Source organism: Monopterus albus, unplaced genomic scaffold (genome assembly GCF_001952655.1).
Source record: "Monopterus albus unplaced genomic scaffold, M_albus_1.0 scaffold109.1, whole genome shotgun sequence".
Classification (NCBI taxonomy): Eukaryota; Metazoa; Chordata; class Actinopteri; order Synbranchiformes; family Synbranchidae; genus Monopterus; species Monopterus albus.
In genome coordinates this window covers 1,160,545-1,176,797 of record NW_018127989.1, presented here as the reverse complement: position 1 = coordinate 1,176,797, position 16,253 = coordinate 1,160,545, and the positions used below count along the sequence as shown (strand labels likewise).

Below are 16,253 nucleotides of genomic sequence, written 5' to 3'. Positions count from 1 at the left end.
GACACTTCAGGTCATATTACAGATTCCCTCACCTCCATTTCTCTCCATAGAAAATCCTCTCCACTCCAGCTTATTGAACTTTAATTAGACATTTTGGTTTGCACTCAGCAAGTGAGCCTCAGAAGACACGGAATTAATGTTTCTCTTCACCTTAACAATTTTGAACTCGCATTTAAAGAGAGCTGTCATCCCAGCAGGACCCTAACCTGCAATACAAATGAGCACTTCTGAGTGTAGTGTCATGACTGACGTGTTTGCACAGAGGAGAAGCATGTTGTTAAGACAAATAAGCAAAAGCTGCAAAACAGGCTTTATAGTCGCGAAGCCTCATTCTTACATTTCTGCCACCAGTCAAAAGATATATTTGAAGATTAAGCACAGTTCAGGCTCACGTGAGCCTATTTCTTTAATACTAATGGAATAAAAAAATTTAAAAAAGCTTTTGACAACTTTAGCCCTTATTGAACTCTTCTAATCACATGAAGCCAAACAAGCGGTGACAAACAGACACTTTTTGTCTGCGATCCCACGGAGACTTTTAGCTCAGGAAGATCCAAGCATATGGGATTTTTTTTAAATTCTTTGCATAACTAATGAATGCTGACTACACAGATGCTGGCATGACAGTGGTCACAACTGCATGTTTGTGTCATAATTCAGCGCATGGTGTCATGGCTGTTGCTCTGTGGCTTTTGTCCTCTGAACCGGTCTTAGGGTCTGGATATCCATCATCCTGAAAAAAGTCATACTATAAAATGAATGGTAGAAATTTTAGCCCTTTAGGAAAGTTTAGATGTATTGAATGAATCATTTTGTAACGGAGAAAGGGAGCTCCAGTTTTTTTGTGCTCCATTTATATTCACACACATTTCTCTGGGCAGCATGGTAGAGTTGTCATTTGTTGTTTACCATTTTTATTTGCTTATTAGTCATTATAGCCCACCAAAATAACACTAGATAAATGTGTGCATTTAAATAGACATTAAAGTTAAATTCACAGTAGCTGAAAGTTTCATAGACTTTATCTTGTGCAGATAATCTTAGACAATATACCAATCTTACAATTGGTATATTTAAAAAAAAAAATCTCTTTTAGAAAGAGAGTTCAGGTTCCCACTTTGCCATTTTCCACCACTGCTAAGACTCCTCGACTAATGCTACAGTCTCAATCATGGTTAAAGGCCATTGGCTGAGGTTCTGACCCTGTCCAACCCACAAATTTCACTTATTGCCACTGTGATAGGTGTTAGTTCCTCTTGGCTACTACTGTGCACACTAACACTGTCCCTTGTCATTACATGTATTTGCAGAATTCCAGAATAAGCACACACTAAGAATACCACATATTTTCAAAGCTCATAAACTGAAGAATATGAATTTTGTGCTCTTCATTCTAGATCTTTGTGTTTTGTTTTTTTTCTTGGCTTGACATTTGTCAGTTGCTGTATGCAGATGGTAACAGCATGTCAGTACATATTGCAACTTAAAGCACTGCTCTCTGACAAGCTCCATGGGGGGCATCTCAGAGGCGCGGGGTCTTATGAATGGCACCTCATTGGAAACCATTTTTTAATTCAGATTTTGCTCATTTTAAATATGACAGCCATTCTTTTCCAAAATGGGTGAACAGCATTTTAATTCCCACCGTGTCACCAGTCGAGCCTTTAGGATCCTGCACTAGGTGGAGTCTTCTCCTTCTGCCTCTGTGATGTATTCTTCTGTTTGCCTGGTCCTCAGCTCCTCCCCCTGCACTCCTTCCTTGCACTCCCTCAACCCAACTTACAATCTCACTCATGCACACTGCGGCCTCTCTTTCTCCTGAGTACCGCAAGGAGTAACCTATCAAGCCTTTGCTGAAGGATGTTATAAATGAAAATTTTTGCCAATATTCCATCCGCTTTGCTAACTGGATTCAGTGATATGTGTTCCCCTGTACAGTATATTTCAGAGCCTGTAGTATAAAATCAAACACTCAACCAATGAAAAAAATGATAGAGTGAATGTGAAAACAGTGTGTGTTTGTGTGTCTTGCTTGTATCTGTGTGTCTTTATGTCTGACATCAGTAACACTGTGGAGTCTGAGAAGTGTACAGTAGCTGTTTTACCTGAAAATATATTTCTCTCACTTTAAGCTGACCACTAGAATAACAAGCCTACATTGTAACTGCAACTTTAATTACGATGACTTATTAAGAGGTTAATTTCAAAATGTTATGTGCCATATGATCAGAATAGAGTCCAAACATTCCCTATATTGTATTGAATATTGACAAGACACATGTCTAAGAACTCAGCATCTAATAAAAACAGCAGTTATGTTGATGATGTTGTACTATTTATAGTATGTACAGTGGTGTATCAGCAGACTATAGTTTAATGTTCTCAGTCAAAATTAAAGGCCACTTTCTCTTGATGTGATAAAGGAACACAAATCATTGGTTCAGTTACAAAGAGTGATAAAGGAATCTATAAATTTTGCATTTACAAGGTCCTGCAACGAAGGCATTGTAAGTTACTCTTTCTGGGCACCGCAGGTTCGAGCAGCACTGACGTTAAGGAAAACCGAAACCTGGACAACGTGTCCTGCAAAGATGGAGTGGGAGTGGCTGAACAGCTCCCCATTGGAAGTGGCATGGGCGGTCGAAAGCGCCCCCTAGAGGAGGGAAACAATGGTCACACGCACTCCAAGTTCCGGGCTAAGAAGCGCAAGAAAACGCCAGGGCCCGTCCTGCCCAAGAACGCTCTGATGCAGCTGAATGAAATCAAACCAGGTCTACAGTACAAACTGCTGTCTCAGACAGGACCAGTCCATGCTCCAGTTTTTGTCATGACTGTGGAGGTCAATGGACAGATGTTTGAGGGCATGGGCCCAACTAAGAAGAAGGCTAAACTGAATGCAGCTGAGAAAGCGTTGCGTTCCTTTGTCCAGTTCCCCAATGCCTCTGAGGCACACCTGGCCATGGGTCGGACACTGACGGTGAACACAGACTTTACCTCTGACCAAGCTGACTTTCCAGACATGCTCTTCAATGGCTTTGAGACCCCAGCTGCACCTGAAGAATCCTTTTATCTTGGCTCCAATGGTAGCAGCTCTTTAAACTCACTAGGGGAGTACCCACTGCCCACACCACCTGGCAGCAACCTTGTCCAGCCCCCACTGCCCCCTCCGTCGGCATTCAGCTCGCCCTCCAGTGGTAAAAACCCAGTCATGATTCTAAATGAGCTCAGGCCGGGCCTCAAATATGACTTTGTCTCAGAGAGTGGGGAAAGTCATGCCAAAAATTTTGTGATGTCAGTAACAGTGGATGCACAGACATTTGAAGGCTCAGGGCGCAACAAGAAGCTGGCTAAAGCCCGGGCAGCGCAGGCCGCCCTCTCAGCTCTCTTCAACATGCAGCTAGACCAGACACCATCCCGGCAACCCATTCCAAGAGAGGGATTGCAGCTTCACCTGCCCCAGGTAAGATATGTTTTTCAGTGTCATACCTAAAGAGACTGACCATAACACAAACTCACCCATTTAATTTATTTTACAAAGGTGCTCAGCAGTTGGGATCACAGTATTCGTCCACCATGCCGTGTGGGTTCCTCAGTCACCATGCATTGAAAAAGATCAACCTTGGGTTAAACTTTGGCACAGTATTTATATTTTCTATTGTAAAGTCACAGATTTTTGGTTGACTGGAGATTTTAATTCTTTTCAACTGCCATGTTCCGTGAACTGAATAAGCAAAAGACACTTATATACGTACAAGGCTTTGTTACCTTCAGTAATAGTATGTACCAGGCTTTTGTGAATGAATCATGCCTGTGAGTTCTCCATAATACAGTTTTCATGCCAATAGCTGGACAAGACTTAGAAACCCCTTATTTTTCAAAGCAGAAATGTGCACAGACTTTTGCTTTGCTTTCCATCTCATGAGCATGTTTTTATTATTGTGTAGGATAGACAAAGCACTTGTGCTTCATCACATGCACATTTAATTTCTTCATGGGTTAAAAACTGATGAAGGTTTAAATAGAGTTTGTTCAGTGATGTTGCGGTTACAGTGGTAGCCTTAGTGAGCGTAGTTCAGTAGTCAGTGTGGGACTCGTTTAGCTAACATCAAAGCTCTAAAACATCATAATCATTGTCAGGAAGCTTGTTAAGATGCAAACTCGGACAGAAGATGTGGCCGGAAGTAAACAGGAAAACTCTGCTGTTCTACCAACTTGTCATTAAAATCTGATTCACATCAGGTTTGCACTGACTAAAAGCAGGTGGTTGCTTTAGATGTCTCTGCAGAGGTGACTGTCAAGAGTCGTGCCAGTGTGTGAAGAGAGATAACACAGTCACAAAGCTAATCAGCATGACACACTGTCAGCAGTCCCCCCCCCCCCAAAGCCTTTTTTCTGTCTTTACTTTCTCTCTCCACTCGTCAACTGATTTATTTGACAAGCACCTCATTTTAATGACAGCGACCCCACTAACTGCTTTGTTCATTCTCACTTGCTTGGTATTTAATTTCTGCAGCCTGTTTCCATCTGGTGAGACAGTAATGGGGAAAAAAACTATATTTAGTTTTGTTCTGTTTTGTTTTTTTGTAGTTCAAAAACTTGGTATAATATAAGAAATATTAAGGCAGTGAGAAAAATAAGTACAGTTTTATTCATTTCTTAAAGGACAAATTTTGGACATATTTCTTTTTTGTCCAAGACCAAAAGTTAGTGGTTGGTACGTTAACTTTTGTTTTTCCTACACCATAGGATGACCTTGGCAAAGTCAAATGATCATGCTACGAGTGGGTGAGTCCAAAGTAGCAGGAAAGTAATATTGGACTAATCTCTTTAATTTGTGGTCATCCAGCCATCATCTCTCTCTTGGTTGTCATCATTTTCCATCACATTAGCAATGGATAAAGAGTCGTAGACAATACTAACAGGTAAAAAAAAAAAAAAAAAAAAAAAAACGTGAAGTTCACATCAGGTTTCCCAGGACTGTGGTTTGAAGTGATGCGAAAAGCTGGTACAGTAGATGCTTTACTTGTTTGGTTTTTGCTTTTTGTGATGCACTGTCAGGAGAGCCAGGGTAATTACAAGTGTTGTGCCAAACTGAAAGAGGTTATGTATACCTCAGGGGGTCAACCCAGTTTCACTGCTTGCCATTTCAACACTGACTCTTGTTTGTAGCTGGATGCGAACACTGTGACAGGTACATAGTGCTCTAGCGGAGGATAACATCAGACACTTTGTAAAGTGACACATCTGACACAAGTTCTCGTTTGTGTGTCTTCTTTCTGTGTGTGCGCGTGTGTGTGTGTGTGTGTGTGTGTGTGTGTGTGTGTGTGTGTGTGTGTGTGTGATTCCAGGTTCTGGCTGATGCCGTCTCACGCCTGGTTGTGGATAAGTTCAGTGAGCTGACAGACAACTTCACCTCCCCCCATGCCCGACGAAAAGTCCTAGCAGGGGTCGTCATGACAACAGGTAGACTCGGGGAAGAGATTGTTGGTGCTTTAATGCTTAGAAGATACAGCGCTAACAATCAGTTTTTGAATGTTACTCAAAGAGAAATTCAGGTTGCAAGCCAATAGGTAAAATTTGCTTCACTTCAGTGACAGTGTCACCCAAATCAGCGTTTTCCGGTGAGTTTTGGCTCAGTGTTTAGCTGTTTATCCCCCAGCGTTTCTGTGCTGGCTCACTCTCACTGCTCTCATAGCATCATATTCAGCTGTAGCAGGCAACTGTGTTCAGCCAGAAAGCTCTAGCAACCCACTGCACATAATCTGCTCAGCAACAAACAGCAGACACACACAACTGGAGATTACCTGGTGAGCATAGTGGAGCATTTAGCAGATGAAGAGCCAGATATTTCCCCCATCATTTCTTTGCTACATCAACTTTCGGAAGCAATTATTGCAGTCCAAACTCTCAAGGGCATGACTCCGAGGGTGTGCATCTATTGTCTAATATGTCTTTCTTGTCTCCCCCCCCCCAACAGGGACAGATGTCAAGGAAGCACAGGTCATTTGTGTCTCCACAGGAACCAAATGCATCAACGGTGAGTACATGAGCGACCGCGGCTTGGCACTCAATGACTGCCACGCTGAGATAATCGCCCGACGCTCGCTTATCAGGTACCTCTACACTCAGCTGGAGTTCTTCCTCAGGTCAGTGTACAGTGTAAAATTAGTTTTCTATAAATACAGCTCAGTTGCTTGTTCTGTTGGGAACTTTCTTGAATTTACATTAGCTTGCATTCATGTTTATTTTCAATGCTTGTTGCTTTATCTATTTTAATTAAGTTTTATATTCATTTAAATGAGTTATAATGGAGAAAAAAATGTAAATGTAAGGTTAGTGCTGTTTCTCAGCTCCTTGGTGAATTTGCCATTTGTCTGTCATCATAGCAACAACAAGGAGGACCACCAGAAGTCAGTATTTGTGCTGTGTGACAAGGGAGGTTACAGGTTAAAGGACAACGTTCAGTTCCACCTCTATATCAGCACCTCGCCCTGTGGAGACGCCAGAATCTTCTCTCCACACGAGGCCGGAGTGGAAGGTACCCAGCCACCGCAGAGCATCCCCACGCTGCCTCTCTCCCTCTCACCTCAGCCGACATGTTTTAATTTGGTCTCTTCTTAATTTGGAATTCCTTTTCAGCAGCAGTTTATTTAATTAAATGTATAGGTTTTCTGATTATGCTTGGTTTCATTTAATTAGAATTTCACTCCGATGTCCAAATATGCATTACAGATGCATTTAAACAAGGCTCTAGTAATTAGAGCTTTTTGTCATTCTCTGTCCATCTCTATCAGTCTTTCTCCCACCCAGCTCACCCACACTGTCTGTCTGATTAACCTCCCTCTTACTCCTGTCAGTGTTTTCCATTGCACATGGCAGACTGAATAGAAAACAGCCACATTCAATTAGTCACTGAATAGATGGTGCCTCTTGGTGGAACAGCAGAAAACATTGATAACATAATAATAAATAATAGGTCATGCTTGTGTGAAAGCTATTATTTGTTTCCCTTTTTGTTGTTGTTAGAATCTGTGTTTGTTTTTTTTATGTTGACAACCAACCATATTGGCTGGGATTAGAATTTTCAGCAGTGTTTTTCTTTCTTACTGCCACTATGTTATATAGTTGAGCATGTTTTCCCTGATACAGGGAGCTAGTGAGTGATCTCGTCTAAACCTATATGCGTTTATCCCGTTTCTGTTCTCTGTCTCCGCTGTCTTGATCAGATCAAGGAGACAGGCATCCCAACCGGAAAGCACGCGGCCAGCTAAGAACCAAAATTGAATCGGGAGAGGGCACCATCCCTGTTAGATCCAGCAACACCATCCAGACATGGGATGGGGTGCTGCAAGGAGAGCGGTTACTCACCATGTCATGCAGTGACAAGATCGCAAGGTAAAAACTAGCAGCTGGTTTGTTGCTTTGCTGTTTTTTTATTTGACAAATAAATAAACAAATATGGTTTTCTGTCAATCACTGACTGGTGTAATGGTGAAAATAGTATCGGTGTCAGGTGGTATTCAGGTTTTAAAAATCATTTAGTGAACGCTGCAGAAACTTCCTACTTAAACCACAACTAGCCATGATTCATAATCCTCCTTTGGTGTGTTTTATTTACTCATACTGTGATAAATTGCATTATTTCTTTGCTTTGTCATTTCGAGTCTATCATTTTCTTCAGGTAGTGTCAGGGACAGCTGAATTGATGGATCCTCGGTCCCTGGGGCCATTTTTGCAGGCAGATCATAGCGTCTTTAGTCTCTGTCCATGTTCAAGGCAACACTGTGCCTCCCCTTGTGATGAATGATAAAACTTCTCCATAACTCTTCTCACCAGCCCTTTTCCTCCTCCTCCTCCATCCAGGACCGTAATACCTTGCCTGAACGCACAGAGTGATTGAATGTGGAGTGTGTATTTGATGAGGGAGATGTCTGTGTAGCGAAGGCTGTTTGCGCCGTGCAAGAGCTGGTGCTGCCCTTTTCAGCATGTCGGTACCGGTACTAGTGATTCAGATTTTGTCTGGATGTTCAGAGCAGAGGGATCCAAGTCAGTAGAGGGCAAAATAGGTTGGAAGCCACACATGCAATCCAGTGGGTTCTTTCTGACAAGCCTGCACCAGATAACAAGGAATAACATGAGATATTTTAAAGTTGACACCAGTTACAGTACAGTCGGTATAGTGCACCAGAAAATTAACCCCTTAGAAGCATTTCTCTGTCACTGTGAGAAAACATTATGCAAGCCTCTTTCTCATAACGCAGCTATTAGCCAGGTGAGAAATCGCCTGCCCACCTGCTTCTGTCCCCATGTGAGTGATTGTTAGCTGCAGGGCTGCTGCTGACTGGCACACTTTGACCATGCCCTTAATGTTCCCTCTATGCACACTGTTTTCTCTCCTCTTATTTCCCTTTGATTACATGCCCAGCAAGAACACGCAGTTCTCTGCCTCGAGTCTCTTGTTCCCAGCTACTTGAATGAGCTCATTAGCAAAGAGGCAAAGCTCAGATGGCCTGTTTCTCCTTTGTCCTGGTGTCTCTTGTCACTTTTTACTTTAACGGCTCGATTGCATGAGCCTGAATTGTTTTGACCTTGTCCTCACATTTGTGTTGGTTTTGAGCTTGTGTGTACTGTATATCTGCACGGAGCATTATAATGAATAAAATAAAGAAATGCAGAGGTGGTTGACAGGAATGAAACAGAATGCATTTCAACACACATTTCCAAATCTGTGCTTTCTTGTTTGTGGTGCTGTGCGGGTCTTTTAGACTCTCTTCAGATATACACTGTATGTTACCTGCTGTTGGGATGAAAACAACGTGCGAGTGTGTGTTACTGTGGTTTGTGCACGGTCTGAAATATTATGAAGCTGTTTAACTGTGCTGAATATGTGTGTTACTGCTTGGAGCTATGAACTCAGAGATTTCATTTTGCCCTGCCTGAGTTTCACACACAATATCATGCACCTTCTCACACGCACACACACACACACACACACACACACACACACAGAATACTGCAAATGGAGACAATGGATCCTTCATGTAGCCTGGGGTCTTATGCTTGTATATTCCTCATTGTTCTGGGTCCATGTTAGTAATTTCACACATTCTCAAACAGTCTGCCTGAAGTAAAAGGAAGAATGAAGAGAACCAGCAACACTCAGTTTAATGTTTAGGGTTAGTCAGTATTTTTCCTAATATCATCATTTCCAACGATCATGAGTTGATCCCACTAACTACTACTATTACCTGCAGTGTTGTCTGAAACTATTGAAACACATCATACTGGATAACCCGTTGCTTCATTACCATGAACATGAGCACTCTAAGTTTGAGTCAGCCACACATACTGTACACTGTGTCCTTCTGCTGTAAACTTATGACATGTATTAATAAGCAGCTGAGCAACATTTACTAAAAAACTGTCGTGTCCAGCTGTTTTAGCCTTGTCTTCATACCTCCGCGCCAGCGATAGCTGCGGCCAGAGGCGTTATGTTTCCGGGTTGTCTGCCAGTCCAATTTGTCCACTTGGGCTCAAGGATGAACTGATTAGATTTTAGTGGTCGAAGGTCAAGGTCAGTGACCTCTGTCTGCTCTTGTGAGTTTGGCTGGTTTTTAAATGAAACAATATATTTGCCATCAGTTTTTAAAAATGTACCTTTTTGGGATTGAACGAGCTTGAGTCTGAGTGTCACATAGGGGCAGAGAAAGGTGTTGAGAGACTGACAGTCGTTGTTGGTTTTGGTCTTTTATTGACAACAAGCAATATATAAAAACACAGCAGCTTTAGTCTATTAGTCATTCATCTCTTTCTGACTTTTGCTTTCTGTCTCTTTACTCTTTCTTTCTTTTCCTGTCTCCATTGTCTTTCTCTCCCATTGTCTCATAGTCCTGCTCTTTCTTTCTCCATTTCTGCCACCTGTCTGCTGCATTCCTCAGACTCTGTTTCAGTCTCCGTCGCTCTCTGTGTGTGTGAGGTAGGCAGGTAGTGCTTCACAGAGCATGTCAATAGGAAAATGACTGGGGAGAGGTGGCTAATGACATAGGATAGAAATGCTCAGACGATTTATAGAAAATAAAATTAGATACCTCAGACTGTACACAGCTGTAGGAATTTGTGTGATTGTGTGAGCTTGATTTTATTGGCTGCTTCTGTACCATATTCTGCTTATGCTGTTGTATGTTCATGCCCAATTGTGCACATACCACATTATCATATAATTTAATGTATACTTGGCCAGGTTTTTCATGGTTTAAATGTCCCTTCCTGTTTGTGTCGGTATAGAGAACAGTCCTTACCCCGGAGCCCCCTGGACAATTTCAGGGCTGATCAGACTTTGTAGATGCCAGCTATTGAACATCATCTGCATGCATGAAAAATATCAACACACTAGAGAAGACTAGGAATTGATGGTTTCTAATAACAACTAGAAAGAAAACAATGCAGCTTGTGCAGACAGTGACCATGAGATCAAGGTGAATTTGAATCTGGCTGATGCTGATATTTATTCTTGTGGTGTGAACTAAGGTATCAGGTTTGGTCTAAATATTCCACCGACACTGTGTCCTTGCTACTGAGTTCAAATGTATTTTTCAGACGGCATATTTTCAACAAATAACCTCCAGTTCCGGGTTGCCTGATGCCGGTGTGTTTTTTCCTCTGCAGGTGGAATGTGGTGGGAATCCAGGGCTCCTTGATGAGCTACTTCACAGAGCCAGTCTACTTCTCCAGCATCATCCTTGGCAGCCTTTACCACGCTGACCACCTCTCCCGGGCCATGTACCAGCGCATCGCAGATATCGAGGACCTGCCCCAGCAGTTCACTCTCAACAGGCCTTTACTCAGTGGTAAGAGCCCGTTGTTAATGTGGAATATTAAAACAAATCTGATGGGATTTCTGCTGCAGTTTGAAGTGAAGTGAAACTGAGGTAACAGCATGATCGTGTTCATCTTCCTGTTTGGAGAGGATCTCTTAGATCAACTTTGCTAATCGACCTCAAGCTGTCTAAATGTCAAAGAGGGAGACAGTGATCCTCAGCAGTAAACACGTCTCTCCCCCTGACTGGTCAGTCCACAGCAGGAAGACACTTATTGTTCTGAGCTGACATTTACCTAGTTCCTCTATAATCTCAATAGCTTAATCATTCCGTGTAAATTCTCAGCATTGGTTTGACCTTTTTAAAAGTCAGTACAGATCAGCAGGTTGGTTTTGATTTTCTGTTTTTAGATTTAGTTTTCCGTTTTCATCTTCAGGTGACTCAGTAAACAAAAGGCATTTAAGATTGTAGAGTAAGAAAGTTTTTTTCCAAATATTTTTGTACCAACCACATTTGGATTTTCACTCTTATTCAACCCTCAAGTCATTTTATTTGTCTTTTTTCTTTATATTTTAAGAAAAATGTTGGTTGTTTCTTCTCGGCTTTTGTCCTGTTGCACTTCTCTTTCTGTCCCACTCTTCTACTACAGGCACTGACAAGAAAGTAACAGCCACGAACAGGCTTTGTATTTTGTTTTAGTGATTGGAACAATGGGTCGGTGATTTCTGACAGAAGTAGACAAAGTGGGGTTGTCATGTCTGGCAAGTACGTTGATTTGTCTGCTGAAGTAACAGCTGACACCAGCAGATTTGATCAGCTATAGCCAATTAAGTTAACAAATGTTTCTTGAATTGATTGAAAATTCTGTTACAGGCTGGCTTTTTAATGTTTCACTGTAAAAGGAGAGTCTTTGTAAAATATGATAAGACAGGCAAAACGCTGGCATCTTCACTAACTGATATGTTTACCATACACTGCTGTTAGCTGGAGAGTGTAGGGAGTAAGTTAGTTAACCACACATGCTAACAATTGCTAATGTTTCATCAAGCAAAACAGAAAAACACAAACACAACCAAGTTATGGTCGTGAAGGTACAACAGCCAAGCTGTGATCAGTTACACTAAACAGTACATGACAGGAACTTTGAAAACAGGCTAAAGCAACAGCTACGTCAACAATCAGGCAACTGAAGTGATAATGTGGTAATTTTGTTTAGATCTCAGAGGATGGCATGGATCATCCTATCACAGAGTGTGCAAGTACACACAGCTCCCTCTGCTCCTCCTCTCTGGTTGCTCTCTAAATGGCGGTTAAAGGAGGTAATAGAAGGGGGTTATTAACCTTTTCCGCTTTAGAGAGTTTGTAACAGTGAAGGACTGTAACGCTAGAGAACACTGAGGATTTCATTCCCTTTAAATCATCTTCTGCCACAAGTGCCGCCAAATGGAACCAAGGAGCTTAATACACACACACAGAATAAGACACAGCGATTTATGGCATCCATATATCTCCCATCTATGCTTGAGATACAGCGGAGGCCGAAGAGAAGAGTGTAGGCTCTGTCCTCAGAGTCCTCCCTGGTGGATGGAACAGTTTGTCTCCCTCATAAAAAAAAAAATCTATTTCAGATTCTACAGCTGTGTTTTTATATCCTTTGCTGTGGTCTCTTGGTGTACTACTGCTTGCACCTTGACCCTGGGTGTTTCTGGTTTCAGGTATAAGTAATGCAGAGGCTAGGCAGCCAGGGAAGGCACCGAACTTCAGTGTGAACTGGACAGTGGGTGACCAGGCCCTAGAGGTGATCAATGCAACCACAGGCAAGGACGACATGGGCCGCGCGTCACGTCTCTGCAAGCACGCCCTCTACAGCCGCTGGGTGCACCTGCACTCTAAGGTACATACAGTATACTGCACCCGGTTGCTTTGAAGCATTTTGGTCCATCGGACGACAATTTGCAAAGGCTAATATGTGATCCACCTGAAGGATGTTCGTCTCCCTGTAGATATGTCTTATGACAGCTTGGATTCATGTCACATTAAGCAGCTTAATCTGAAGTTTAAAATCTTACGTCTTTGAAAAGCTGGATTGCAGAAAACTAGCTGAGATGTTTGTACGGCATCACTGACAGACTGTAAAGGCCAAAGAGGACACTGAATTCCAGTAGTAGCATGACTGCCTACAAAAACCTCAGTTACTGGGCTCATTTGTGTTTGATGGCGTTACTGGGCTCATTTGTGTTTGATGGCGTTACTCAGCTTTTTCCTCCTGCTCTCTCCCTTCCAGTTGTCGTCCATCTTGCGGATCAAGGTGCTCAAGCCCAGCTCCTACCATGACGCCAAACAGGCAGCCACAGAGTACCACTCTGCCAAGCAGGCGCTCATCAAGGCCTTCCACAAGGCTGGCCTGGGGGCCTGGGTCAAAAAGCCCATTGAGCAAGACCAATTCACCCTCAGCTCCTGAGGGAGTCAAGGGACCAAGGAATTCCTAAAACCCCCGCTCTTTCCCCCTGACCCAGGCCTGAAAGAGAAGCCCTTATTAACAACCAGCCCACAGAGACACTTACCTCCATCCCATGTGTCAGTACGCACGTGCACTTTGTACTTGTGGGAATACACATGCATAGTTTCACAAACCATCCATAGCTCACATTCTCATTCCTCAGTGGACCTCACCATGTCTTTTCTCATCATGTTTGTCCTTTTATGGATTTTAATGGATAATGTTTTTTCATCTATTTGATTTTGTTTTAAAACTGGAATACGTGGTTTCTACACCATTCAGCTCCCAGAAGAATCATGCGTTACATGTGGAAGTTAAACAGTTTTGTCTCCTTTCTTGATCAATGAGTGTAGCCAGTTTAGGGTGAAATGTAGCCTAGAAACAGAAACACAGGCTCTTTGTTGAGTGATCAGACCTAAATACACACACATATACAATTAATTGAAAGATGCATAGCTCTTCAGGATGTAAATCTAGTACTGAAAAGAAACATAAAATAGTTTTAATATGTATGTGTTTACACGTATGTTTACACATTTATGTGTAACGTATGTTTTTTGCTTCGTTGCTTAGATGACACTTCATGTGCTTAGTTCTTGTATTAAAGGTAAAAATGTTGCAAAATATTGTGGCCCTGTTGATTCACTGACAGAATCTACAGTAGCTACAGGCCAGATGAGACAGCTGTTTTGTTGAGTTTTATGTGTTGATCATATGCATTGAAGTTCTATAAGTTATTTTATGTCACTCCCATTGCATACTTGAACAGTGGGGGGTCGTGTTAACTCCTTCCCTCGCCTGGGTCCCGGGACAACGTTTGGGAGGTGCTGCACGTGGTATATTTTCCTTGACCTAAGCCATGGCTTTGCATGGGAACTGAACTGGGAGGCCCGCAGAGCAGAAAGCACGCAGTGGAGAGCCCCGAGCGTCCATCACTGAATGGTTTTGAATGAATGCCAGCATCTTCCTCCACAGGCAGCTTTGAATCTTTGTGTCTGTTTTTTAGATTTCTTGTGATTGATTGTTTGTTTGTTGCTGAGAGAGGGGCAAGGACTGGTTTTTCTTTGTTTTTAAGATTGGACCTTTGAGGATGGGGTAACACTGCTGGGAACATAGTGATAGTATAAATAAACTCTCAGACAGTGTACTAATGTCAGTCGTGGCAGGGATCCGTGATAGCTGTTAGTCAAACTATTAACCGAAGACATGGTTTATGTACTGTGGTGCCACACGCAGTTTGAAATGCAAACATGCTGTAATCCCTCCACATACAGTACATCTCTTTGGAACCACCCTGACCAACAGTGGTGTAATATGCAGTCCTTGTACGAACAGATTCAAAAGTTGGACGCTAATATTGGATCGATTCTACCAGTAGGTTACAGCCAAATGTATCACAGTGTGATGTGACTGTCGTCCTCCTCACTTCTGCATCTGCTTCAGAAACAGGTACATAGTTCATAGTAAACGAGCCCATATTTAGCAGTAACTGCAGTGAATACCTGTTCTCAGCTGTAGGAAGTGTATGTGTGTGTCTGTATGTCTCTGTGTACTCAGACGTCTTTAAGCATACTCTGTGGAATATCCACCAAAGATGATGATGTCCATGTGTTTCTGCACCAGTATTTTCCTTACAAAGATGTTTTTTTAATCTCACTTTTCTTTTTCCAGAATCAACCCTTTACTGTTTGGGTTTTGTACTGTATATCCACAGAGCAATGTATTTTTTTGATTTGTACAGAATCACTGTATCCCATCGAGAATGGGGATAATGAAATAGTCAGGCTTCTTTAGTGCACCTGTAGCTGTCAGTGGCCACGTGTACGTTGTGACCTGCGATCATTATTGCTGCAGTATAGTAGTTCTGTGTCGATATGAGGAGTAACAGAAATGGAGGATTCTGTCCCCTGTACAATCAGTTCGTCCCAACTTCTGAAAACTATTTTAGATCTGTGCCTGTTGCTGGGATTGTGAAGATGTTAATGTTCCAGAGTAAGTATTAGTGGTTCTGTGTGACTCACTGGGCACCATAACGCATGGCATTAATGCTGCTGAGGTTATTACAGACTTCATCCTCATCGTAGCCACCCACATAAAAAAACAAAAAAACAATATGCACTCTTTGGTGCCTCGACTGAAAGTGGCATCCACCAGCTGGCACGTGTGATGTCATACTGTATGTGTACCTTTTTCACATATACTTGGTTGTTTTGTGAGTCAGAATTACAGATGATGTAAATGGGAATCTCCCAGATTTGACTTAAAGGTAAAAACCTTGAAATTGAGTTAAATTAATCAGAGGACAGTGGGATCCTGAGCCCCCTGGCAAAGAGACCCAGACCAAAGTTACAAGCAATACTTCTGATGTCTCTTTTAATGTCACTCCATCACGAACAGGAGTGTGTATGAGGTTTCCATCCCCACATGCTCATTCATTCTTTGTCCTTCCCCTATGTTATTCTCTCTCCACAAAGCTGTCTGGGGTGTTTTTTTTATTTGTTTGTTTTTTGGTATATATCCCCCCTAAAGACTGCCTGCTTCTGGAGTTTTGTTTTTCCTTTGACTGCACTAAAGATGTCAACTGATGATGTCACTGATTAAAAAAAACAGAAACCGTCCCCGTCTATGGATTGGATGGCAACTATCACAGCAAGAACTGAACTGCTTCTGCTTAACCCTTTGTGAATCCTCGATGATGGTCAGTGCCCCCCCCTGTGCCCTGCAGCTTCATCTGTAGTGGGTTTTTTGTTTGTTTCTTTGTTTGTGTGGTGATTCCAGAGCAGTCGGTGTTTGCCCACTCTGTGTTTCAGAGCCACCGCTCCCTGTTCTCTCCCCGTTTTCTCTCTCCACCAACAGAAACCACAACCTTGCATGTCCTACCAACACTGAAGCTGCACCTAGCATGATGACAAACTTTTAAAGGACTTGTGTAGGGA

General features: G+C 42.4%; 1 protein-coding gene across 4 annotated transcripts in view; it reads left to right on the top strand.

Moving 5' to 3' along the window:
• Nucleotides 1–16,253, top strand: part of adarb1b (adenosine deaminase RNA specific B1b) — a 103,212-nt gene extending 86,959 nt beyond the window's left edge. For all 4 annotated transcript variants that reach the window (XM_020611056.1, XM_020611053.1, XM_020611055.1 and 1 more), the window contains 8 exons: nt 2,535–3,460; nt 5,349–5,463; nt 5,978–6,146; nt 6,387–6,538; nt 7,227–7,395; nt 10,666–10,847; nt 12,533–12,711; nt 13,102–16,253. In XM_020611056.1, the coding sequence (XP_020466712.1) occupies nt 2,535–3,460; nt 5,349–5,463; nt 5,978–6,146; nt 6,387–6,538; nt 7,227–7,395; nt 10,666–10,847; nt 12,533–12,711; nt 13,102–13,278 (2,069 nt within the window). In that variant the 3' untranslated portion in view covers nt 13,279–16,253. The remainder of the gene's footprint in view (nt 1–2,534; nt 3,461–5,348; nt 5,464–5,977; nt 6,147–6,386; nt 6,539–7,226; nt 7,396–10,665; nt 10,848–12,532; nt 12,712–13,101) is intronic.